Source organism: Oryctolagus cuniculus, chromosome 18 (assembly GCF_051225735.1).
Source record: "Oryctolagus cuniculus isolate XC-2025 breed Fujian yellow rabbit chromosome 18, ASM5122573v1, whole genome shotgun sequence".
Classification (NCBI taxonomy): domain Eukaryota; kingdom Metazoa; phylum Chordata; class Mammalia; order Lagomorpha; family Leporidae; genus Oryctolagus; species Oryctolagus cuniculus.
Genome location: NC_142884.1, coordinates 11,334,807 through 11,359,188, shown reverse-complemented (window position 1 = coordinate 11,359,188; position 24,382 = coordinate 11,334,807). Strand labels below are relative to the sequence as shown.

The 24,382-nt window shown below is 60.8% G+C and overlaps 1 protein-coding gene across 7 annotated transcripts; it reads left to right on the top strand.

Moving 5' to 3' along the window:
• Nucleotides 1-1,383: 1,383 nt before the first annotated feature.
• DHX34 (DExH-box helicase 34) lies at nt 1,384-24,382 on the top strand. Of its 7 annotated transcripts, none has more exons than XM_008250813.5 (17): nt 1,384-1,506; nt 2,543-3,532; nt 5,981-6,292; nt 7,606-7,860; nt 9,327-9,429; nt 10,808-11,025; nt 13,809-13,983; nt 16,557-16,750; nt 17,333-17,434; nt 18,928-19,161; nt 19,392-19,565; nt 19,874-19,991; nt 20,842-20,948; nt 22,288-22,572; nt 23,089-23,265; nt 23,391-23,529; nt 24,104-24,382. In XM_008250813.5, exons 2-17 carry the CDS (start codon nt 2,828-2,830, stop codon nt 24,235-24,237), a joined length of 3,432 nt encoding a protein of 1,143 aa, XP_008249035.3. In that variant the 5' UTR covers nt 1,384-1,506; nt 2,543-2,827; the 3' UTR covers nt 24,238-24,382. The 7 variants fall into 7 exon arrangements, 6 of the variants coding, with proteins under 6 accessions (XP_008249035.3, XP_008249034.3, XP_008249033.2 ...); XM_008250812.5 differs by having other exon boundaries at nt 1,387-1,511; XM_008250811.5 differs by having other exon boundaries at nt 1,441-1,589.

Here is a 24,382-nt window from a genome sequence, read left to right as displayed (position 1 = left end):
GCATCTGTTTTGTTCAGCAACAGCCAAAGCTGAGCTGATCTGAAGCCAGGAGCCTCTTCCGGGTCTCCCACGCGGGTGTAGGGGCCCAAGGACTGGGGCCATCTTCTACTGCTTTCCCAGGCCACAGCAGAGAGCTGGACCGGAAGTGGAGCAACCAGGACTTGAACTGGCGCCCATATGGGACGCCGGCCCTGCAGGCGGCAGCTTTATCTGCTACACCAAAGCGCCGGCCCCACCACATAACTCTTTTTTTTCCCTGAAATGAGTCCTTTAATTACAATTTATACACATTTCTTGAGTATCTGTAGGTATGGCAAAAAGACCCATTCATGCACCTTACATAGACTTTTTCACTTGTTTTCCCCAACAACCTTGAAACGTAGGTAATTCTGCTATAAATGACCGGCTCATTTAGGACGGAAGTCTCCTTGTTCTATTCTTTGAAGATGTTTTCAGCCATCTGCCTTCTCACGCGGCTTTGAGCACGTGGGAAATTCTGCCACCTGAAAAGTGTGTTCTAGAAGCACCCCGAAATTTCCGCATGTACCTTATAGTGCTGCTTCCTTGCAAGGCAGAGGACTCGCTTTGCTCATTCATTTAATACTCATTCAACAAACACACGCTGACCCCCAGACACTGTGGGGGTAGGAAGTCCCAGGCAAGACCCACACCGCGCCTTCTCGGGGACTTTACGCTGTATCATTTATTAGTGACTTATACACTAACGGGTGATGGCGGGACGGTTTTTTTTTTTTTTTTTTTTTTTTTTTTTTTTTTTTATTTATTTTTTTTTTTAATTTTTTATTTTTTGACAGGCAGAGTGGACAGTGAGAGAGAGAGACAGAGAGAAAGGTCTTCCTTTGCCGTTGGTTCACCCTCCAATGGCCGCCGCGGCCGGCGCGCTGCGGCCGGCGCACCGCGCTGATCCGATGGCAGGAGCCAGGAGCCAGGTGCTTTTCCTGGTCTCCCATGGGGTGCAGGGCCCAAGCACCTGGGCCATCCTCCACTGCACTCCCGGGCCACAGCAGAGGGCTGGCCTGGAAGAGGGGCAACCGGGACAGAATCCGGCGCCCCGACCGGGACTAGAACCCGGTGTGCCGGCGCCGCTAGGCGGAGGATTAGCCTACTGAGCCGCGGCGCCGGCCGGCGGGACGGTTTTAATAGTGCCCGGGGCCCCGGAAGATCCCTCTTCGGGTGAAAACCCCAGCGTCCGATAATCCGGGGCGCCCGCGACAGCAAAGCCACGGAAACTCAAGTCTCCGTCTCAATACCTCCACCGGCCCCTAGAGGGCGCAGGGTCGTCCGAGGCTCCGCCCAGAGCGGGGCGGTGAGGGACTGCGCTGTGCGCCGGCGCAGTGTGGGCCTTGGCCCGCCCACACCTCCTGATTGGGCCCTGTGTTTGCGGGGGGCGGGGTCTGGCCGAGAGGGCGGTGTGCACAGGCGCAGGACCGGCTGCGGGCGCGCGAGGAGTGCGCGGACCGGAAGTTGATGCGTTGGCGGCGATTGGTGCGGTGAGGGGCGTGGGACGCGCGTGGGTCCGGGCCCTGACATGGGCTGGGAGAGCGCCGAGCGGGGAGGCGGGTCGCGCGGTGAGGAGAGTGGGAGGAAGCTGACGGGGCTGGCCGACGCGGACAGGTGGAGTTTGAGCATCCCGGGGAGAACCTAGGGGCCGAAGGAGCCGGACATGGAGTCGCGGAACCGGAGGGGCAGGGAGACGATTTGAAAACTAGGGCGAGCTCTCGTCTCGTTCCAGCCAGAGAGACCGAGAAATGGGGGCGCCCCGTTCCCGGAGACGCGGAGCCGTGGGCAGCGAGGCCCTGGGCCAGGCTGAGGACCGTCAACCGGGGGAGAGCCGGGCCGAGACCTGACACTGACTCCCTCCCTGCTCGGCCGCTTTACGACTGAAGCCCTGGGGGCGCGGCCGGGCCGGGCCGGGCCGGGCGTGAGGACGGCACCTGCCTGGGGCTGCGGGGCAGCAGGTGTGCGGACGTGACGACTTGGAAAAGTCCGCGGAGGCGTGGGATGAACAGACTGGCGTGTTTTGGCGCCAGGAAGTTCCAAAGTTTATACGAAGTTTCGTAGGGAGTGTGCGTCATGGAAAAGCCATGCGTGGATTTCAAAGTTGCTTTTGCACCGAAATACACCGATGGGTTAATTCCAGTTTCCACGAACTCATGGAAGGGCCCCTGTACACCAAGAGCTGAGGAAGCCGTAGGCTGAGGGGTCGTGAAGGCTGCAGACCTCTGGGAATGGAAGGATTCGGGAGATGGCGTCCGGATCGCGTTCTTTTCCGTGTAGCCCCCTCCCCTGAGAAGGCTGTGCTGTTGATTGGCGGTGCCCAAGGGTCTCGTCCCTGCCCGCCGGGCCTGGGCAGGTGCCTCTTTGGGGCTCCCTGGTTTCCCTCCGTAGTCCCAGTCTCCATTCCTGGGGTGCCACCGTGTGTCGCCCCAGTGTTCTCATTCGCTACCCCTATTCTAGTCCAGAGCGGGCTTTCCGGAAGCGTTTGTGAGCGTGAGTGACTGTCTGTCCTCTCTCCCCCCAGCTTCCAGGGCCTGACAACCCAGGCTGAACTCGGCCATCACGGATCGCAGCAGCATTCAGAAGTGCCCTGTGTGTCGCCGGCCCAGCCAGGCCCCGGGCCATGCTCTCTGCCGCCCGGGGTGACCCTGCACCGCGACCCGGGAAGACTGGTGGCTCTTTGGGGAGCACGTGCTTTCTTGGCGCAGGCACCGGCCCCTCACTGCCGTGGGTGGGGAGCGGATGAGCCCTATGCCGTCTGCGTGGTCAGCGCTGAGACCAGTTTGGGGACAGTGGTGTGACTGGCAGCATGCCCCCTCCCAGGACGAGGGATGCCAGGGACCACAGAGACCACCGTCGGGCTCCCAGTGAGGAAGAGGCCCCGGAGAAGTGGGACTGGAGCTGCCCGGAGACGCGGCGCCTCCTGGAGGATGCCTTCTTCCGGGGGGAGGACCCCATCCGGCAGGGTTCTGAGGAGTGCCAGAGGTTCTGGGCCTTCTTTGAGCGCCTGCAGAGATTCCGGAGCCTCAAGGCCTCCAGGCAGGAGGAGGCAGACCCCGGGCATCCCACACACAGCATCCCGGCGCTGGCTGACCTCCCTCGCGCTTACGACCCACGTTACCGCATCAACCTCTCCGTCCTCGGCCCTGACACGCGGGGCTCTCGGGAGCTGGGCCGGTGCCTGCCCCCGGAGAGAGCGTCCGAGTTCCGCCGCGCCCTGCTGCACTACCTGGACTTCAGCCAGAAGCAGGCGTTTGCGCGGCTGGCGAAACTGCAGCGCGAGCGGGCGGCGCTTCCCATTGCTCAGTACGAGAAACGCATCCTGCGGACCCTGAAGGAGCACCAGGTGGTGGTGGTGGCCGGCGACACCGGCTGCGGCAAGTCCACTCAGGTGCCCCAGTACCTACTGGCCGCTGGCTTCAGTCACGTGGCCTGCACCCAGCCCCGGAGAATTGCCTGCATCTCCCTGGCCAAGCGTGTGGGCTTCGAGAGCCTCAGTCAGTACGGCTCGAAGGTGAGTGGGACCGGCCAGCCAGGACGCTGAGCTTCCAGCTGACCGTGGGAGCAGTTGCTTCTGCATGTGGCGATTTCAATAGAAGTGGAGCACTCACCCTTTGACCTAGTGAGGAGTCTTCTAGAACTTTGCAGATTGGCTTGTGTATGGCCAGAAGACAAAGGCACTAGCTTTGATCCAGTGTAGCACTTTTAATAGCACACCAGAAAAAGGGAACACATTAAAACCTCATCAATTTTAGCAGTCATACAGAAATTCATTAATAAGGGTACTTTATTTTCTTTTAAAGATTTTTTTTTTTTTTTGACAGGCAGAGTGGACAGTGAGAGAGAGAGACAGAGAGAGAAAGGTCTTCCTTTGCCGTTGGTTCACCCTCCAATGGCCGCCGCTGCAGCCGGCGCACCGCGCTGATCTGATGGCAGGAGCCAGGATCCAGGTGCTTTTCCTGGTCTCCCATGGGGTGCAGGGCCCAAGCACCTGGGCCATCCTCCACTGCACTCCCGGGCCATAGCAGAGAGCTGGCCTGGAAGAGGGGCAACCGGGACAGAATCCGGCGCCCCGACCGGGACTAGAACCCGGTGTGCCGGCGCCGCAGGTGGAGGATTAGCCTATTGAGCCACGGCGCCGGCCCTCTTTTAAAGATTTTATTTATTCATTTGAGAGGTAGAGTTACAGACAGGGAGGCAGAGAAAGAAAGAAAGGTCTTTTCCCCAAATGGCCACATTGGCTGGAGCTGCACAGATCCAAAGCTAGGAGCCAGGAGCTTCTTCCAGGTCTCCTGTGTGGGTGCAGGGCCCAAGAACTTAGCCATCTTCCACTGCTTCCCAGGCCACAACAGAGAGCTGGATCGGAAGAGGAGCAACCAGAACACAAACTGGCGCCCATTTGGGCTGCAATGGCCAGAGCTGGGCTGATCCGAAGCCAGGAACCTGGAGCTTCTTAGGGGTCTCCCGTGCATGTGCAGAGGCCCAAGGACTTGGGCCATCTTCTGCTGCTTTCCCAGGCCACAGCAGAGAGCTGGATGGGAAGTGAAGCAACCGGGAATAGAACCAGCGCCCATATGAGATACCAGCACTGCAGGTTGCGGCTTTACCTCCACAGCACCAGCCCTGCCTCAGCTTCTCTGATGGGTGCTCCCATTCTGCTGGGCTGTTCCCTGATGACCAAGAACCTCTACATCTGCCTGTGGGCCCTTTGGAGACCCTCCTTGGCACAGTGCCTGTTCACGTCTTTGTCCCGTTTGTCCTTTGCGTTGTTCTTGATTTATATAGATCTTTGTAGATTTTGGACATGAGTTCTTTGTGTGATTTCTGTGTTGCAGGTCTTGTCTCTTGCTCTACGAGTTGCCATTCACTCCATTACTGGTGTCTTTTCATTTACATGTAGTTCTTTTTAAGAAACCTGCCTATGTGAAGGCCATGACTATATTTTCCTGTTTGTTTTTTTCTAAAGACTTTGATGTTTTGGGGTGGTGTTGTGGCTCAGTGGGTTAAGTACTGCTTGAGAATTGAATATTCCATCTGGAGTTTCTGGGATCAAGTCCCGCCTCTTCTTCTGTTTCAGCTTCCTGCTTATGTGTGCTCTGGGAGGCAGCAGGTGATGGCTCAAGTCCTCAGGCCCCTGCTACCCACAGAGGAGACCTGGATGGAGTTCCTGGCCCTTGGCTTTGGTCTGGCCCAGCCCTGGCTGTTGTTGGCATTTGGAGAGCAAACCTGTGGATGGAAGATGTGTGTGTGTGTGTGTGTGTGTGTGTGTGTCTGTCACTCTGCCTTTCAAGTAAATAAATAAACTTCAAGAAATTACTAGTATGATTAACATACACAGAGTTCCATGCCACAAGCCTTATTGGCATTGCCATGTGAAATCTCACAGCATCTAGGAGAGGAAAATAACTTTTTTTTTAAGATTTATTTATTTGAAAGATAGTTGTTTTTTTTTTTTTTTTTTTTTTTTTTTTTTTTTTTTTTTTTTTTCAGAAAGAGGAGACAGATCTTCCATTCTCTGGTTCACTTCCCAAATGGCTGCAATGGCTGGAGCTAGGCTGGTCTGAAGCTAGGAGCTAGGAGCTTCTTTCAGGTTTTCCACATGGGTGCATGGGCCCAAGGACTTGGGTCACCTGCTGCTGCTTTCCCAGGCACATTAGCAGGGAGCTGGGTCAGAAGTGGAGCAGCTGGGACTTGAAGCATTGCCCATATGGGATGCCAGCATTGCAGGCGTCAGCTTTACCTGCTATGCTATAATGCTGCCCCCAAAAAAGAGGTCGTTAAGGGATATACTTGGAATTGGACTTGCCCAAGGTCAACACCACCAAGTGGTACAGGTGGGGGTCTTCTCCCAAGCCCACTGGACCTTGGAGTCTGACAAGCAGGCATTTCTGGTGTGGACGGGATGAGGGGCTGGTGCCAGGCCCAGAGTCCCTGCTGATCATGCCTTTCCCTCCTGCCCCAGGTCGGCTACCAGATCCGCTTTGAGAGCACGCGTTCTGCCGCCACCAAGATTGTGTTCCTGACCGTGGGGCTGCTCTTGCGGCAAATCCAGCGGGAACCCAGCCTGCCGCAGTACGAGGTTCTGATTGTGGATGAAGTCCATGAGCGGCACCTCCACAATGACTTCCTGCTGGGTGTCCTGCGCCGCCTGCTGCCCCAGCGGCCTGACCTCAAGGTCATCCTCATGTCGGCCACCATCAACATCTCGCTCTTCTCCAGCTACTTCGGCAATGCCCCTGTGGTGCAGGTGCCCGGGAGGCTGTTCCCCATCACGGTTGGTGCTTCCGCAGCCCCCACCCCGCCCCCTGGCCACCCGGACCTGTCTGTCCTCTCCGTTGCTCTGTTTGGTTAAGGATTTTCTCTATTAAGGCTCCCATGGTCTGACCACTTAAAATGCCCCAGGTAAACAGCTAAGTGCTTGTCAGAGGAAGAGCCAGACTGGTGACAGAGTGAGCCAAAAATAGACTCTGATAAGATGAAGGTTTTTTTTTTTTTTTTTTTTTTGACAGGCAGAGTGGATAGTGTGAGAGAGAGAGACAAGAGACAGAGAGAAAGGTCTTCCTTTTGCCGTTGGTTCACCCTCCAATGGCCGCTGCTGCGGGCGTGCTGTGGCCAGCGCACCGCGCTGATCCGAAGCCAGGAGCCAGGTGCTTCTCCTGGTCTCCCATGCGGGTGCAGGACCCAAGCACTTGGGCCATCCTCCACTGCACTCCCTGGCCACAGCAGAGAGCTGGCCTGGAAGAGGGGCAACCGGGACAGAATCCGGCGCCCCAACCGGGACTAGAACCCGGTGTGCCGGCGCCGCTAGGTGGAGTATTAACCTATTGAGCCACGGCACTGGCCAAGATGAAGTTTCTGTCTGTGGTTTCACAGTCCAGCTGCTGCAGCCTGGTGGGCAAGTGTGTTCCGTGTGTCACTCAGGGACCCAGGCTCTTTCTGTCTGCTCTACTGTCTGCGCAGGGCAGGGTTTCTCAGTCAGTGGTACTGACCTTGGGCCTGTCCTGTGCGCCCCGGGCTACTCGGCGTCTGACCTCTGCCTGCTGTGTGCTCATGGCATTCTGCTGTTCAGTTGTGACGACTGCCAGGGTCTCCAGGTGTCGCCAGCCTGCTCCAGGTGGCAAAACCACCCCCTTTGAGAACTGCCCTCCTGGGGCTGCCTTGTCTAAACCATGCAGTCAGAGCTCGCCGGAAGGGTTCCATCATCCCTGTGGCTTCTGGTTCTAAAAGCCATTTGTCTCCTCTGTAGCCGTAAAGGGTGCTGGTTCCATCACTGAGAGTGTTTTTGCTTAGTGGAGTCGTGCTTGAGATGCACTGAGTGGCAGGCCCTCAGTGCAGCTCAGTTAACTTTCACAGATCACATATGTCTGTGGGGCCAGCACCCAGATTTGTAAAAAGCAAACATTACTGTCCTCCCAGAAGTCCCAGTTCCCTTGCTGTTTGGTCTTTTTATTACGTCCTCCAAAATGGTCCCATTTGAGTTGTGCTGTGTGCATCTCCCCAGCAGCCTGAGGTCTGCCTACCCCCAGTCTTCCCATTTGTTACTCAGGCCTGGCATGACAAGGTGTGCTCTGTGCTGTCTCATCACAGGTGGTCTACCAGCCGCAGGAGGCAGAGCCGACCACATCCAAGTCGGAGAAGCTGGACCCACGGCCTTTCCTGAGGGTGCTGCAGGCCATTGACAATAAGTACCCCCCCGAGGAGCGGGGGGACCTCCTGGTCTTCCTCAGCGGCATGGCGGAGATCAGCGCCGTGCTGGAGGCCGCCCAGACCTATGCCAGCCACACCCAGCGCTGGGTGGTGCTGCCGCTGCACAGCGCGCTCTCTGTGGCCGACCAGGACAAGGTGTGGCATGCAGCCTTGCGGAGCCGGGCAGGTGGGGTCTGTGGGAGAAGGGGCGGGGCTGCTGCATGAGGACCGAGGTGGCTCGCAGGTGCAGGTCGGTGGGGTTGCACCTGTGCAGAGGTCCACAGCCAGCAAGGTCAGGGTGGACACCCAGAGCCCGCGCTTAGCCAGAGTTTGACAAATTGTTTGTAAAGGGCCAGAGAATAGATATTTTCAGCTTTGTAGGCCCTAGGCTCTGTCACAGCTGCTCAGATTCACTACTGCAGTGCAGAGGCAACCCTAAACCGCATGTGTGGGCAGCTGTGTTCTAGTAAAACTGGACAAATGTGGCAGGGGCCAGCGTTGTGGCCCAGTGAGTTAAGCTGCCAGTTGGGACGCTGGCATCCTGTATCGGCATTCTGGTTCAAGTCCTAGTTTCTCCACTTCCAGTCAGCTCCCTGCTGATGTGTCTGGGAAGGCAACAGAAGGTGGCCCAAGTGCTTGGGCCCCTGCACCCACGTGGGAGACCAGGATGGGATTCTTGGCTCCTTGCTTCAGCCTCGCCCAGATTTTGCTGTTGCAGCCACTTGGGGAGTGAATCAGCAGATGGGAATCTGTTTCTGTCTCTATTGCTCTGCTTTTGAATGGATAAGTAAATATTTCTTAAAGAAAAATGACAAAGGCTAGGTCATGGTGTAGCTGTGAGACACCACTTGGGATGCCCACATCCCATGTTGGAATCCCTAGGTTCAAGTCCCAGCTCCACTGCTTACGTAGACCCTGGGAGGCAGCAGGTGATGGCTCGAGTACTCGGGCCCCTGAGTTCCTGCCTCCTGGCTCCAGTCTGGCCCAGCCCTGGCTGTTGCAGGCATTTGGGAAGTGAAGCAGCAGGCAGGGGTCTCGCTCTCGGTTTCTGTGCTGCTTCTTGGTGAGCTGGGCTTGACTCGCATGCCGTAGTTGTTGACCCTAACCCCAGAAGGCCTTGTGCGGAGGGCCTGGGTCGAGAGAAAGAAGGATCAACGGGAAAGCTGTGCAGTGTAGCTGGGTTCCGGATCGCGAAGTGGGCATCAGCAGAGATGAGGCTGAAAGCTGCGTGCGGCTGGCCTGCAAGGCACCTCGAGGACCCAGCGTGGTGCCCGGCTTCGCTCCCGGCGCACTGGGGAGCTGTGGGCGGGCTCTGAGCAGGGCTGGGGGTCGCTACCAGCTGTGCTTTAGCAGAGCCCTCTGCTTGCTCTGTGAGGGGTGGATTGGAGGGTGTGAGACCAGAAGCCAGAGGCCAGGGATTTGGGCAGGGGACAGAGACTGGGGAAATATCGAAGGCGGGTTGGTGGGGCTGAGGGCTGAGGGTGGTGCAGAGCCGTCTGCGCGGGGGACTGTGGAGGAAGAGGGGTTAGTGGAGGTGCTGAGGCTGTGTTAGACACACGGGCCCCTGGACACAGTTCATTGAGGGTCAAGTTAGTTCTGACGCCACCACCGCCCTCCCCCAGGTGTTTGACGTGGCACCCCCTGGAGTCCGGAAGTGCATCCTCTCCACCAATATCGCCGAGACCTCGGTCACTATCGATGGGATCCGCTTTGTGGTTGATTCTGGTAAGGGCCGTCCCTTGGCCTCACCCACCGTGGGAACCTAGAAAGAAGTCTGGAGATGTGCGGGTGCAGCCAGGGAAGCCCCAGACCTAAGTGGGGAGTTGGTGAGGTTTGGCTGTGGAGCAGTGACAGCCGCTTAATTTTTCTCAGATGTTCTTTTTTTTAAAAGATTTATTTATTTATTTGAAAGTCAGAGTTACACAGAGAGGAGAGGCAGAGAGAGAGAGGTCTTCCATCCGATGGTTCACTCCCCAAATGGCCGCGATGGCCAGAGCTGAGCCGATTCAAAGCCAGGAGCTTCTTCCAGGTCTCCCACATGGGTGCAGGGACCCAAGGACTTGGGCCATCCTCTACTGCTTTCCCAGGCCATTGCAGAGAGCTGGATGGGAAGAGGAGCAGCCAGGCCTCCAACCAGCACCCATATGGGGTGCCGGCGCTTCAGGACATTAACCCCCTGCACCACAGTGCTGGCCCCCTGATGTTCTCAGACCCCAGGGCCTTTGCACCATTGATCTCGCTGCTGAGAGCTGTCTCTCCAGGTGTCCACATGGCTCCCTCCCTGCCCTCATTGGAGGCCCCATTCACTCTCAGAGGCACCCTCTCCTCCCACTGCTGCTTCGCTGCCGAGAGCCTGGTGTTGGGTTCTCTGGCTGTTGCTCTCTGTTCTGTCTTCCTTCTGACTGGAAGGTACTGGAAAGTCAGCGTGGCCTGGTGGTGAGGCGACACCGGCCAGCCTGGCCTGGTCACTGCTGTCTGTGTCACCAGGATCAAGTCACTGGCACTGCCTGTGTTGCTTTGCTCACCTGTCCCATGGTGCTACCCTGGCCAGGTCATAAGGACGGAGTGAGTTCATACGCATGGGTGTACGTGGTGGCAGCTGGCCCGGGGTGACTTGACTGAGTGCGGCAATAACAGAGCCACCTTGGGTGTGCTGATGGGAACACGCCCGCCTTCTCGTGCCGCCGAGAGGGCCTTCGGTGCTGCCACAGGAGCTGTGGTGCCCGGATTTGAGGCTGCTCCGCTTTCAGACACAGCTTGGGCTTAGGGTGGGTGGGGCGTTCTGCTCGGCCCTGTGAGGCCAGGGCCTTTGTCTCGTCCACGGCTGGCACTCCCGTGCCTGGTGCTGCGTGGTGCCTGGCTGGGAGCTCAGCAGAGGTGTAGGATGAGCGCTCCTCTGAAGACGCGAGGCTTGGGAAAGGAAGTGAGAGAGAGGAGGTTTCAGGGCTGGCCCATCACAGCTGCCGGCTGGTGTCGATGGGGTGAGGAGTGGGTGCAGGTGACCAAGCGAATGGTTGGCCGCCAGGTGTGTGTACAGCCACGTGTGCTACAGTGCGCACGTCCACACACGCGTTTCCCTCCTGGCCTCCCTGCTCTCACCCAGGCAAAGTGAAGGAGATGAGCTATGACCCGCAGGCCAAACTGCAGAGGCTGCAGGAGTTCTGGATCAGTCAGGCCAGCGCCGAGCAGCGCAAGGGCCGGGCAGGCCGCACGGGCCCCGGGGTCTGCTTCCGCCTCTACGCTGAGTCAGACTACGATGCCTTCGCACCCTACCCCGTTCCAGAAATTCGGAGGGTGGCTCTGGACGCGCTGGTGCTGCAGGTGAGACGTGGGCAGGGAGGGCAGGTGCCAGGCGAGAACGCAGCGGGTGTAGACAGGACCATTCCCAGCGTGTCGGGGCCAGGAAGGGCAGGGCTGGCGAGACTGAGGGAGCTCTTCCTTCCACATGTCAGACTGCTCCTGGGGGGGTGGGGTGGGGTCAGAATGCTCTCGGCTGTGATGGGAAACCCCACAGTAGTACCTGCTTCTGTAACAGGGAGCCCCAGCCCCAGGGCAGGGGGTTCCAGGCGGGGAGCGGTGCTCAGTACACTTTATGTCCCGAGGCTGCCTGACAGCCAGAGCCCGTCACCAGGGGCCGGCACAGCGGCTTCGGTTCCTTCCCTCTGCGTCTGCAGGGGGGCTGGTTTGGGAGGGGTGGGTGGTGGGGAGCCTGGGACATGAGTGCGGGAGAGTGTGGGCCAGGCCCCTGCAGGGGTGCGCGTCCCTTCCACACACTTCCCCTGTGGAGCCCGGTCACTGGGCCACCCCTCACCGAGAGGGCCGCTGGGAAGTGCTCAGGAGGAAGAGAGTGGGGAAGAGCGTGACGTGCGAGGAGCACGAGCCAGCGCCCTGCTGACAGTGGTGCGTGCTGGTGCTTTCTGTTCTGTTTGGTTTCGATGGAAATAAAAAAGGCTGATTGTGACCCACTGGGTGGATTTCTGACCCGCTGGTGACTCACAGCCTGACCGCACGGTGCAGGATGTCTGCCGTGTCACAACGAGAGGCCATGAGGCAGGGGCCCCGGGCTTAGGTTGGGGGATCAGCGAACGGTGTCGCCAAGGACTAGGTTCTTCTCAGCTTTCCAGCCAGTTTGGCACAGCTCCCAGTGAGGAGGAGGAGGAGCCTACCACTTAAGATGCCATTTAGGATGCGCAGGTCCCACGTGGGAGCACCTGGGTGGGGTCCCCAGGGCTGGCTCCTGACTCTGGCTTCCTGATGCTGCACACCCTGGAAGACAGCTGGGATGGTCTAAGCAGTTGGCTTCCTGCCACCCACCTGGGAGACCTGGATCGAGTTCTGCACCCTTGGGTGTTATGGGCATTGGGGGTGTAAACCAGTGGATAAATGTGCTGTCTCTCATCAGCAATTAAAAGTAAAATTAGAATGTCCTTACCCAGGGCTTTCTTTGGCTAAGCAGCGTTGTGAGTGTTTTGGATGTAACTGTTGTGATCCTCACGCAGCCTCCATGGGGTCGGGGATCTCCATGTCCCCTTTACAGCTGAGGGCAGAGTGCGCAGGGGTGAAGCACCTTGTTCTGGGCACTCAGCTGGCAAGCGCCGAGTCGGGCCATGGGAGCCTTTCTCGGAAGCCCCTGGCCAGTCTCACATCCTGTCTTGTTGACGGGATGGGGTCACGTGTCCAGTCTGTAACCCGTCATTGTCTGAGGCAGGGGCGTGGCCTCGCCCAGCTGGTTCAGAACAGTAATGGTCAGCCCCAGCTGCATGTTGGGGTCACCTGAAACAAAAAGGAAAAGCAATGTGTCTCTTAGTGAGCACTGGACACTCTCCCAGGCATCAGGGCTTAGTTGGCAGGAAGAAGTTGGGACAGCTGGTTGCCAGGAAAACAGCCAGAACTGTGCCAGGGACCAGGGCCAGGTGAGCTTGCTTCTCTCTCACGGTCGTATGAGCTGTGGTGCCCCCAAGCCTACCTTCACCGTCGGCGTCTGTCCGTGTGCCAGGCCCAGTAGTGGCCATGCTGTCTCTTCTCCACACCCCCACTGCCCACCTGGGCCTCTGAATTAATCATGATTCCTTCGGTAGCAAGTGAGAGAAACACGACTCACACTATCACAGGAAGGGAAGTTTTATCAATTTGTGTGTGATTGCGGCAGCGGGGCGGGGGGTGGGCCATGTCTACCTTAGAAACGGGCCCAAGACTCCTGGGCTTGTGGCGGATGCGTGGATTTCCAGGCAGTGGCTTCCATCCTGACCACTCACAACCACAGGAGATGCCAGAGCCCCCATATCTCAGCTCCAGTTTGCAGAGTCCCAGGGAAGGATTCCAATTGACTCTGCCCCGCTCATTTGTTCATTTCATAGTTGCTGTGACCCAGAGCCCAGGAGCTGTGACTGGTCCAGCTGGGATCATGGGCTCCTCTACTGTGGTCAGATGTGCTGGGCAGACGCACGGAGACACACAGTGGACTTTCCCCTGGCTCCTCGCTGTGGGCCTCAGCTGGGGGTTTGAAGTTTCATGTGTTTGCGACTCCTGAGCTGTCGCTCCCCCTCTTCGTGGAGGAACGACACAGGACCCTGCGCTGTTCTTTTGTCTGCTCGGCCCTTCCCGGGTTTGCTGCTGGTTCTTCCCGGGTTGGCTACCGACCCTTCCACCTCCGTGGAAGGGCGGTTCCCCCTGGCCACTTTCCCCACTTCCGCAGGGGAGCGGCACACCGCCGGCGGCCGGCTCTCTCGGGGGCTGCACAGGTGTTCCCTCAGATAGATGTTCCCCCTAGATGTTCCTGGTGCATGTTGTCTCTCTCCTCCTTTATAGTCCTCTTCCACCAATCCCAACTCTGCTACCCACACGCCGAGTACGCTGCTCTCCTCCAATCAGGAGCAGGATCAGCTCCTGGAGGTCATCACTCAAGTTGGCAAGAGGCAGCTGTGTAGAAGCTGTTTCCTCCTCTCCCAGCGCCATATTGTGGGAGAGCAGATGCATAGAATAAGTCTTAATTCCAGTAACTTAGTCTAGTCCGGGTTGCTCCCCACACTGAGCAACACCTGTCCATGCTCCATCGTGGCTCATGTGTTCCCTGGTCTCGGGGTGGGGCTTCTGTCTCATTCCAGATGAAGAGTATGAGCGTGGGGAACCCCCGAACCTTCCCCTTCATTGAGCCCCCCCCACCAGCCAGCCTGGAAACCGCCATCCTGTATCTCCAGGACCAGGGAGCTCTGGACAGCTCTGAGAGCCTCACTCCCATCGGGTCCCTGCTGGCCCAGCTGCCCGTGGATGTCGTGATTGGTGAGGACCCCTGGGTGATCCCATAGGCAAGTCTGTTCCTTCTCTGGGCCCAGCGACTCACCAGGGTCCCAGCCAGCCCCCTTCCCGACGCGAGACGGCACAGTGGAGAGAACAGATGTCCCGGGGCTGGGGGCTTGCGTGCATCAAGGGCAGATGCACGGTGTGCGGGCTGTGAGGGAAGCAGGCAGGGCTGGGCAGGGCAGGCTGGTCCCTGTGGTGCTGGCTCCAGGTCAGGGGAGGGCTTTGCACTGGATGCAGGCTGGCAGGGTTGGGTAGAAGTGGGTCTTCCGTGACTGAAGGAGGCTGGAAAGTGAAGGAGTTATCCTGAGAGCTGGGTTCAGTGAGGGCCGAGGGGCCAGGTCCCCAGGGTGCTGTGGCGTTGACGCTGTTTCTAGGCCCGACTGGGCCTGTGCGGGTCCTCAGTGGCTGGTCAGGGACAGGCGCGGTGTTGCTTGTCTGTGTGGGCGACAGAGTCTGGAGCGGGGGTCATCCTGAGGGCCCGAGGCGGGTAGGCCCTGTGACCCTGTCATTCTTACCTCTGACCTCGGGCACACCGTTGGTGTCCTGCGGATGCCACCCCTGGGGGAGGTGTGGCCTGAGGTGCCTGGCTGGAGGACTGTCCACGCAGGGGCGCTGCGGTGGTGATACACCGGATGCCCTCGCCCGCAGGGATTGCCCAACACTGGGTGTGTTCACAGGGCCGCCCTGGGAGGGACAGGACTGACTGCGCAGACACAGGAGTCCTGGGTGTCCCTCAGCTCAGACCCCTGCCCGCATCTCTGCTGGGCCCAGCCTGTTCCTACTCTGTCCTTGCCTGCTCTGCGGTCATTGAGGTTTTGCAACTCGGCTGCCTGTTGCTCTCTCGCGCGTTCCTGAGTCATCGCTGCCCTCTGGGGAGCCTGCTGACCACGCTTGTTCTTCCTCGCAGTGGCTCGGTTGCCATCACAGCCCACGCCGCCCACTCTTCCTGCCTCAGCAGGGCCTCCTGGGGTGCCATTGCTTGAACCGTCTCCGTTAACGCCTTGGACACCTGGCGCAGAGACTGTGGTCCCCAGGGTGGGCTGAGGCTGGGCCAGCCGCTCCAAGTGCCCCCCGGGCTGAGGTAGTTATTTTGTTTGTTTAGAAGCACATAGGGCTGGAGAAAGGGGGTCAGCAGACCATTCTGTGAGTGCATGGCTGTGTCAGCGCTTCGCTGTGTCGCTTGGTGCTTACTGCTGAGGGCAGGGCCTCGTGTCGCCCTGTACAGGTGAGGATACTGAAACTCCGCTGGGAAGCAGTGGCCATAGAGCCTGGCTTTGGTGGGTGCTGGTGCTCAGTACTTCCTTCGCGCCACCTCCCCGGGTCAGAGCAGGGAGATGACTTTTCAATTCCTGTGGAAGGAGAGGAAGGCTCCCAGATGGGTAGCAGCAGAGCTGGGGGTGCAGGGGTCTTGGCTGGGGTGTCCTCCGTGCCAGTGCAGTTCCTAGCCTGTTACGAGGTGAGCCCCAGTTGATTCTCGGAGCACCCCGGAGAGGAGAGGTCAATGCTGTTTCCCCATTTTTTTTTTTTTAAGATTTATTTATTTATTTTATGAGAGTTACAGAAAGAGGGAGGGACAGAGAGAGAGGTTTTCCATTTGCCGGTTCATTCCTCAAATGGCCGCAACAGCTAGAGCTGAGTCGATCCGAAGCCAGGAGCTTCTTCCGGGTCTCCCACGTGGGTGCAAGGGCCCACGAACTTGGGCCATCTTCTGCTGCTTTCCCAGGCCATAGCAGAGAGCTGGATTGGAAGAGGAGCAGCCGGGACTCAATCCAGCGTCCATATGCGATGCTGGCACCTCGGGTGGAGGCCTAGCGCACTGCGCCACAATGCCAACCCCTGTTTCCTCATTTTTCAGATAGGGAAACAGAGGCCTGGTTAGGTGGAAGGATACGTGTGGTCACTGAGCCGGGGGCCTGGCCTTACTGCCCAGCGTTATCTGACCAGGGCAGCCATGGGACAGGTGCTTAGCATGAAGTCATGGGGACTGTCAGACTTGGGACATGTGAGCCACAGTCACAGGGCAGGTGGGCAAGGCCGGAGATGGCCAGATTCCCCCGGGCGCGCCTCACAGACAGACGTTTGGCCATGTTGAGGTTCTGTTTCTTTTCCTTGCTTTCACTCTCCTCCCCCCTTCTTCCTCTGCCACCACCCTTGAGTTGGACAAAGATGGCAAGAGATTCATTCTGCCGCAGCAGAGTTAGCACTTGCTGTGTGCTAGAGCTGGTGCAGGTGTGGTTGTGCACAGGTCTCCGAGGCGGGGGAGCACCGTTCCCCTGGCAGCTGAGGGCAGGTGCCGGAAGCAGGGGCAGCTGGGGCGGCAGCAGTTGTGAGTGGGAGAGCAGGAAGGCCGTGGCGTCAGTGACAGCAGTGGTGGCGCCGTCATCCCAGGACAGTGCTGGGGTCACGTGTCCAGAAAGCACGGCAGGAGAGTTTGAATCCAACCCTCTGGCTCCTGGGGCCTTTGTGGGGGGATGCAGAGTAGGGGTGGGAGGGCCCCGGGGGTGAGGGGCCCCGTCCCAGCGCCAAGAGGCTCAGCCGTGCCTGCCCGCCAGGGAAGATGCTGATCCTGGGCTCCGTGTTCAGCCTGGCGGAGCCCATGCTCACCGTCGCGGCCGCCCTCAGTGTCCAGTCGCCCTTCACCCGCAGCGCCCAGAGCAGCCTGGAGTGTGCGGCGGCTCGGCGGCCGCTGGAGAGCGACCAGGGCGACCCCCTCACGCTCTTCAACATCTTCAACGCCTGGGTTCAGGTGAGGCTGCCAGGGGAGCTCTGTCCACGTGTCCTGCATGGGGTCTGGGCATCCTGCGCTGCGGCTCCTTGTACCTTGTCCCCTCCCTGGGAGGACCCGTGAGCCCTCCCCACCTCTGGCTGAGGGGCTGCATGGGCTCGGCCCCGGGGTTTCTAAAGCCAGTGCCACCTGTAGAAGGGTCGCATTCCCTAGCCTGGCAACCATGCATCCAGGACTCGTGTCCTGAGTCCCGAGCTGGTCGGTGCTGGGGACCTGCTGGTGACCAGAACTACCCTGGTCTTGCCTTCCTGGGGTTCCCAGTCTGGAGCCGGGAGACAGACCTAACCTTAAACAGTGACACCCCAGAGAGGGCTGGGAGAGCCCACAGGGTGGTCTAGGAGGACTTCCTGTGGGAGGGAGTGCTGGGGCTGAGACCTGGAAGGAGGAGAGCAGCTGTCCCTGAGTGAGGGCCAGCAGGTCTCCCACCTGCCTCATGGCCCGCCGTGGCTCGTGCTGGGGCAGCTCGTGCTGGGTGGTGGGCCAGCCCCCGGTGCCCCTGAACTGGCTGGGCTCAGGCACTGGGACGTCCGCTCCGCCTCGCAGGTGAAATCAGAACGGAGCAGGAACTCCCGCAAGTGGTGCCGCCGCCGAGGCATAGAGGAGCACCGGCTGTATGAGATGGCCAACCTGCGGCGCCAGTTCAAGGTGAGGCTGAGTGGCCTGGGCCGGCCCTGCCCAGCAAGCAGAGTGCCGGCCCCCTGCAGACCCTTCCTCTCCCCTTCCCTGATCAGACCAGACTCCTTCCCTCCCCCCACCTCCCCCGCCGGCAGACGAGCAGGTGTGGGGTAGCCTGGGCAGGGCAGAACCCCAGGAGGCTTCCTGGAGGAGGCAGATGGGGTGAGCAGTGACCTGCCGCGTCCTCATGGAAGAGCCTCACGCTCTGGACCAGGGAAACAGCCTGAAGCACAGGCCAAGCGCTGTGAGGCGGCTGAGGGCGAGGCTCGGGGCCCTGAGATGGAGCCGCCCTCACGGAGCCAGCCCTCACTCTGCCGCTCGCCAGCAGCCTGCCCCCGGACGTCCCCTCCACAAACAGAAGATAAATGTCGCCCAGCCACACAGTCTTCTCTGAGCACAGCGCCTGCGGGTACCCGTTTGGATGCCTGTAGGGTGAGGGTGGCCCGAGGAGATTGCCTGTGGAGTCGTGATGAGCCCCGCCCCCACCCCCGGCCCCCCGCCCGGCCCCTCCACGGCTCTTGGGGTCGTGCTCCGTGGCTGTCACTTCGTTTGGCACGGAGCTCCCTCCGGCGTGTCTCCGTGGCTGAAACATCAGAGCCTGTCTCCTTTGTTCCCTCTGGTTACAGATGGGTGTACTGAGGCCCAGAGTGCGTGGTTACCTGGCCAATGCCCCTGTGCGGTTTCCGGGGTCCCTGTGGTGGGGACCCGTTGTCCCGATTGCTATTAGCATCTCAGGGAACCTTTGTTGGGCTGTCTCGAGGAGTGTGGGCCCCTTTCAGTCCTCTATGGGTCAGGGGCTCCACAGGAAGCAGGGTCCCATCAGCCTGGGTCACATGAGGGCTGTTATGAAGGCGTGGCCAGTGGAGGCCTGGGGGCTTGGAGTGACTGCACGTCAGCCACCTGGGGGCTGCTGGATGCAGACTCCCGGCCCCCGTCCAGCCCTTCCATAAGATCTGACTTTGGGTCTGCGCTGGGGGCCAGGACTTGGCATTTCCAGCAGGTTCCCGGGTGTGCTGGAAGCCGGGCTCTGAGGCCATTCCTGGGCTGGAGCATCCTGGGACCAGCGGGACAGGGCCCTCCCCTGGGCCTGAGGGGAGGGTGGGGGCAGAGCTAGAGCCTGGAGGCAGCTGTGGGCTGTAGGGAGCGGTCGCTGACCATAGCCCCTAGGGAGGACCCCAGGGAGCACTCGCCTTGACCCCTCTTCTGCCCCTTCCTGTCCCTTGCCGGCACTCCCTTGGCCAGCGGTGATGGCGCTGTCTCCCATGGAGCAGTTATCTGCTGCCCCCAGCCTCCAGCAGCCCTGTGGGATCCTGAGGGGTCCTCATTTTCCGTGTGAGGAAGCTGGTGGCTCAGAGGGGGAAGGCACTCACCAGCAAGTGGTGGGCCTTGGCCCTGAACCTACATCTGATGCTAGAGCCCACTCAGCCTTCTGTGTCTCTCTGTCCCCCCCCCCACGCCCCCAGGAGTTGTTGGAAGACCACGGGCTACTGGCCGAGGCTCAGCCGGTGGCGCCGGGGGACAGCTACAGTCGGCTGGAGCAGCGTCGCGAGCGCCGGGCCCTACACCAGCTGAAACGGCAGCACGAGGAGGGCGCAGGGCGCAGGCGCAAGGTTCTGCGGCTGCAGGAGGACCTGGGCGACTGCTCCAGCGAGGAGGACTGCGCAGGCCGGGCGGCCGATGACAACGTGGACATCCAGGTGGGGCGCCGTGGGGCTGCGGGCTGGGGTGAGCAGGAGTTTCATGGAGGGGAGTCGGCTCTGTGCTCTGTCCTGGAGCCTGAGGGGACCCGTCCCTGCCCCTGCACCAGGGAACAAGGTCCCAGACAGGGCCTGGCCCGGAGCCCCAGGGTGCATGTGTCCTAGCCCCAGCCCACTAGGCAGAGTTGGGAGAGCTCCTAGGAGCCCGCTTCCCTCCCATGGCCCCTCAGGACGTGAAGTTCAAGCTGCGGCACAACCTGGAACAGCTGCAGGCGGCCGCCAGCGCTGCCCAGGACCTGAGCCGGGAGCAGATGGCCCTGCTCAAGCTGGTGCTGGGCCGGGGCCTCTATCCGCAGCTGGCCGTCCCCGATGCACTCAACAGTGGCCGCAAGGACTCTGACCAGGTGGGCCTCTTCCACTCCCATCCCTGTTTGGTTGTCACTCTGTGCTAGGGACATGGTGGGGACTGCAAACAGCCCTGGCTCTGCCCTCACTGGGCTTACAGCTCAGTGGCACAGACATCCCAGAATGACACCTGGAGGGGGGCAGGGCTGGGATGAACTTCACTCAGCCTGAACGTAGTCAGGGAGGTCTTCCTGGAGGAAGGGGCGTGTGGGTTGAGACGTGGAAGAGGGAACCTGGTTCTGAGGATGGAGGGAAGCACCTGGGCCTGGGAAGAGCAGAGTCTGGAGCCTCCACCCCACCTCTGCAGGTTTTCCACACGCAGGCCAAGCAGGGCACTGTGCTGCACCCCACCTGTGTCTTTGCCAACAACCCTGAGGTGCTGCACACACAGGAGCGGGAGACTGCGGGTGGCGAAGGAAAGCAAGGTACCGAGAGCTGGTGGGAGGGGCCCATCCCGCATGGGAGGGGCAGTGACGCAGTGGCCTCAGGAGCGCGGCACCCATGGGCTTGCCTCTCCTCCCACACACCTGTGTGGCGCTGCTGACGCAGGGCCCGTCGGAGGGGGCTGCCAGGGACCACCAGGTCGGCCTCGGGCAAGGCCTTGCACACCGATCTAGCCAGTGGCCGTGCCCAAGGAGTGTTGGGTGTCAGAAACCCTGGCCGTGGGCTGTGCTCCTCGGCGTGGGCCCAGCAGTCCCCCGGGCCTCGAGCCCCATTCCTGTCGCACTGAGCTGGCGGAAGCTGGCTCCAGAGCCCCCACGGCTGCTTCGTGGTCTCTCCAGGCTCTGGGTGGCTCCGCCCGCGTGTGCAGTGAGTGCGTGGCACTCTGCTCGTGTCACAGGTAGAAATGCGTGAAGCTGAGGCTGCTGAGGGAGGGCCCTGAGGGGGCCACGCTGGTCCCCCCGACCCTGCGCTCTGAGTTCCCAGTGGCCACTCCCACACTGCCCTGCCCTTTCCTCTTCAAGTTAGAGGGCCCGACAGGGGTCTTTGATGGGCTGGTTCACTCCGATGGTCAGGGGCTGGGGCTGGCCGCCGTCTCGTGTGCAGTGGCACTGCTGACCACTACGCCCGGTTTTCCGTGACCTTCGCGCTGTTGCCACACGTGCCAGTGGCACCAGGTCACCGGTTCTCCCTCCTTGCGGGCAGAGCATGTGCGGACAAGTGGCGGATGTCTTACCAGGACCCACTCGAGCCCTTCCTCGTGTGGGTGTGAACGGGTGGGGTGGGGCGGGTGAGCGGGAGAGCCGGGCTCTGAGCCACTCTGCTGCCCTTCAGGTGACAAGGACAAGATGAACAGCAGCCACCAGCTCCTCGCCTTCGTGTCCCTGCTGGAGACCAACAAGCCCTACCTGGTGAACTGCGTCCGCATCCCCGCCCTGCAGGTGCGTCCCACCCCGCGCCACCCCTGCCGAGGAGCTGCTGCAGGCGGCGCTGTCTGGGCCCGCTGTCTGGGCCCGCTGTCCTCTTCCTGCGTGGGTTTGCTGAGAACCCAGCCCTGCCCTCAGGACAGCGCAGACGCAGGAGGGCACTGAGCCAGGGAAGTAGCAGGGGAAGATGAGCAGTGGGGCAGGGGCGGATGCGGAGCACGGGCTGTCGGTGCGATGAGGCCAGCAGGGTGGGCCTCGGTCAGAGGGTCTCTAGGGGCAGAGCAGCGGCACACGCAAAGGCCCTGAGGCACCAGGCTCAGTGTGCTCAGGGAGGGCTGGAAGTGCTGTCGTAGAGAGGCAGGTGAGACCGGAGCCCCAGGAAGCTGGGCAGAGCTGGGCACCCCGTGCCGAGGTGGGCACAGCTGTCCAGGTGCTCGGGTTGCAGACTCGCTGGTGCCCATGTCTATGGCCAGAAAGGTGGTCCTGGCGGCAGTGGCTGCTGCACTGCACGCCACCAGGCCCGGCCCCTGTGACCCACGTTGTAGAGGGCCGGCGGGCTCAGGGTGGGCAGCAGCGAGTGACCAAGCAGAGCTCCAGGGTCACACAGTGCACCTAGTGGCGCTCTCAGCTGTATGCCCACGGTAGCAGGACCCTGGCCTTGGTCCCAGGGGACGGAGAGGGAAGAGGTCCCTGCGGGAGGGGTTGTGGCCGCCGTGCTTCCCGCCCAGGAGCCACTGCTCCCCCTCGGCGACCGCGTGCCACCCCGCTGGAGTGCACCCGGTCATGTCCCGCAGACAGTGGATGGAACAGCCGCATGCCTGCGTCTCTGCCCACCCTCAGTGTTTTGTGTGCATGGAGAGTGGTACCTGGGTCTGGAAGTAGGCAGAACCAGGTGTCGAGCCCTCCCACACGTCACCCAGGACCTGTGGCTGCTCCCGCTCCCCTCACCCCGTGCCCCAGCTGTGGGATGCCCCAGCATGGTGTCCTGGTTGCCCTGGTGGGTGAGCGTGCACCTGCTGTCCAGGTTCTTGCCCTCCACGGTGTTCCTGTCCGTGAGCGTCGCCCCCGAGCTGCCACCCCCCACTCCCGCCCCTGCTGGGCTCAGCTGCCTCTTAGGGTCAGGCTGTCTCCTGTCTCTCCAAGTCGGTGTCAGGGCCAGGGCCAGGCCTTGTTCACAGTTGTGTCCGCAGCACCTGAAGGGGTCTGGCGCAGAGCCCGCAGGGGTGGATTCCTCAGATTGACAGGTAGACAGATGGACAGGTGGGCGGACAGGAGCCCAGGCGGGAGCAGTTCTCCTTGAGATGGCGTCCTGCCCCTCCCACCCACGCTCCATCCTCTGCCCCCTCTCTTGCAGTCCCTGCTGCTGTTCAGCCGGTCCCTGGACACCAATGGTGACTGCTCCCGCCTGGTGGCTGACGGCTGGCTGGAGCTGCAGCTGGCGGACAGCGAGAGTGCCGTCCGGCTCCTGACGGCTTCCCTGCGGCTCCGTGCTCACTGGGAAAGTGCCCTGGACCGGCAGCTGGCCCATCAGGCCCGGCGGCAGCACCTGGAGGAGGAGGAGGGGGAGGAGGCTCCGCCCATCAGCCGCAAGGAGGTGGCGGCCCTGAGCAGGGAGCTGTTGCAGTTCATGGCGTCCAAGGTAGCCTGGCCTGCGTGCTGGTGCGCACCTGCGGTCAGGAGTCAGCTCCCGTGGGCTGCAGACGTGGGAAGGCTCAGCCTCCAGGTCACTCGGTGCGGGTTAAAAACGTGCCCATGGTCAGTCAGCTGTGAGGTGTGGAGGCCACCCCACCGCCTCCTGTCCTGCACCACCTGTGTCCTCAGATGTTTAGTAAGCACCTTCTGCATGCAAGATGTGAGCAGGTAAGAGAGCTCAGGATGAGAGAGGGAAGCCGTAGGCATCTGTTCATGGAAGACAGAGAGGAAGAGCTGGCCAGAACAGACTTTAAACCAGTCCCCCAACTCTTTAAGTGGAGAGTGCAAAATTGCCCCTAATGGTTCATGTAGGTGGGGTGGGGGAGAAAGGTGAAATCCAGGGTGACTTCCTGGAAGAATGGAGGCTGGGGGAAAGTCCAAATGCAGGTTTCAGGCACAGCTGGATCCAGGAGCTCAACAGTCATCCCCCAAGTCTGTCTCTATCTGCTGTCTGCTTCCTTAGGTTCCCTACAGCCTCCGGCGGCTGACAGGGCTGGAAACCCAGAACCTCTACGTGGGGCCACAGACTGTCACAGCTGCCCCCAGTCTCCCTGGCCTCTTTGGCAGCTCTACCTTGTCCCCCCACCCCATCAAGGGGGGCTATGCCGTCACTGACTTCCTCACGTACAACTGCCTCACGGTGAGCCTGACCCCGCCCTGGCCCCTCACCCTCCTGCCCTAGCGAAGGGGCTTTAGGAAGCCCTACCCCCACTGGGACTTGGTCTGGGGTTGGGGGGCCAAGCCCTGACAGTCTGCCTGCTGCAGAGTGACGTGGACCTGTACAGCGACTGCCTGCGCAGCTTCTGGACCTGCCCCCACTGCGACCTGCACCTGCCCCTCACGCCCCTGGAGCGCATCGCCCACGAGAGCTCCTGCCCCCAGGCCCCGCAGGAGGGCACCGCAGGCAAGCCTGGGGCCCCAGCCGTGTGTGTCTGTCCAGCTGCCCGGCCATCCCACGTTGTTTCCTGTGTGGCTGGGCTCTTGCTGGACGCTAGGGGCTGATGACCTTACCCCCTAGCCAGAGCCACACACAGACCCAGTTCCAAAGATGGGCCCTGGAGCACCACCTGCTTCTGTCTGCCCACCTGCCTGCCTCTGGTCTCTGGGTTGCTGTCCCTGTCTGTTTCTGTTTCTCTGTCCATCTGTGGCTGTCTCTTGTTCTTTGCTCTGTCTCGTAGCTGACTGCCCTGACCACCCGTGCCATTGTCACCCAAAGCATACTGCAGGGCGTCGCGTGCTGTGGGGGTTAGGGGGCGGGGGGGACTGCAGCGTGGCACTCGGCCCCACCCAAGCTCACTCTTCCAGGCTCTGTGTCTCTGTCTGTCTGTCTCACTCACTGGCCAGTGCGTGTGTTAACCAAGGACGGCTCCCGGAAGGAGGCGGGAAGAGAGCCTGAGCCCCGTGGGAACCTGGATGTGGTGGGTGGGAGTGCACAGTGGGGCGCCCCTCTCACAGCCTCACCCTTTCCCTTCCTTTAGGGGGTGAGGAAGTGGCCCCCGAGCCTGTCCAGAAGGCGTCTGCCCTGCAGAGGCCCTACCACTGCGAGGCCTGCCAGAAGGACTTCCTGTTCACGCCCACCGAGGTGCTGCGGCACCGGAAGCAGCATGTGTGAGCAGGCGGCGGGGTGGGCGCCTGGCCTGCGGGACCAGTTAGCTCCAGCCCAGCCTGGGGGTCCCGGTCTGGAGGGCGGGGGTGACCGTGTGAATAAAGCCTTGCCTGCAGGCCTGGTTGTGGGCCGGCTGCTACCTGCTTAGGAA

Bases quoted from the DNA above. Each gene is read 5' to 3' on its own strand.
- DHX34 (XM_008250813.5), top strand. From the start codon at position 2,828: ATGCCCCCTCCCAGGACGAGGGATGCCAGGGACCACAGAGACCACCGT. The intron at 9,430-10,807 runs GTAAGGGCCGTC...GCTCTCACCCAG, and splicing joins CCGCTTTGTGGTTGATTCTG to GCAAAGTGAAGGAGATGAGC. The intron at 17,435-18,927 runs GTGAGGCTGAGT...CCACGCCCCCAG, and splicing joins ACCTGCGGCGCCAGTTCAAG to GAGTTGTTGGAAGACCACGG.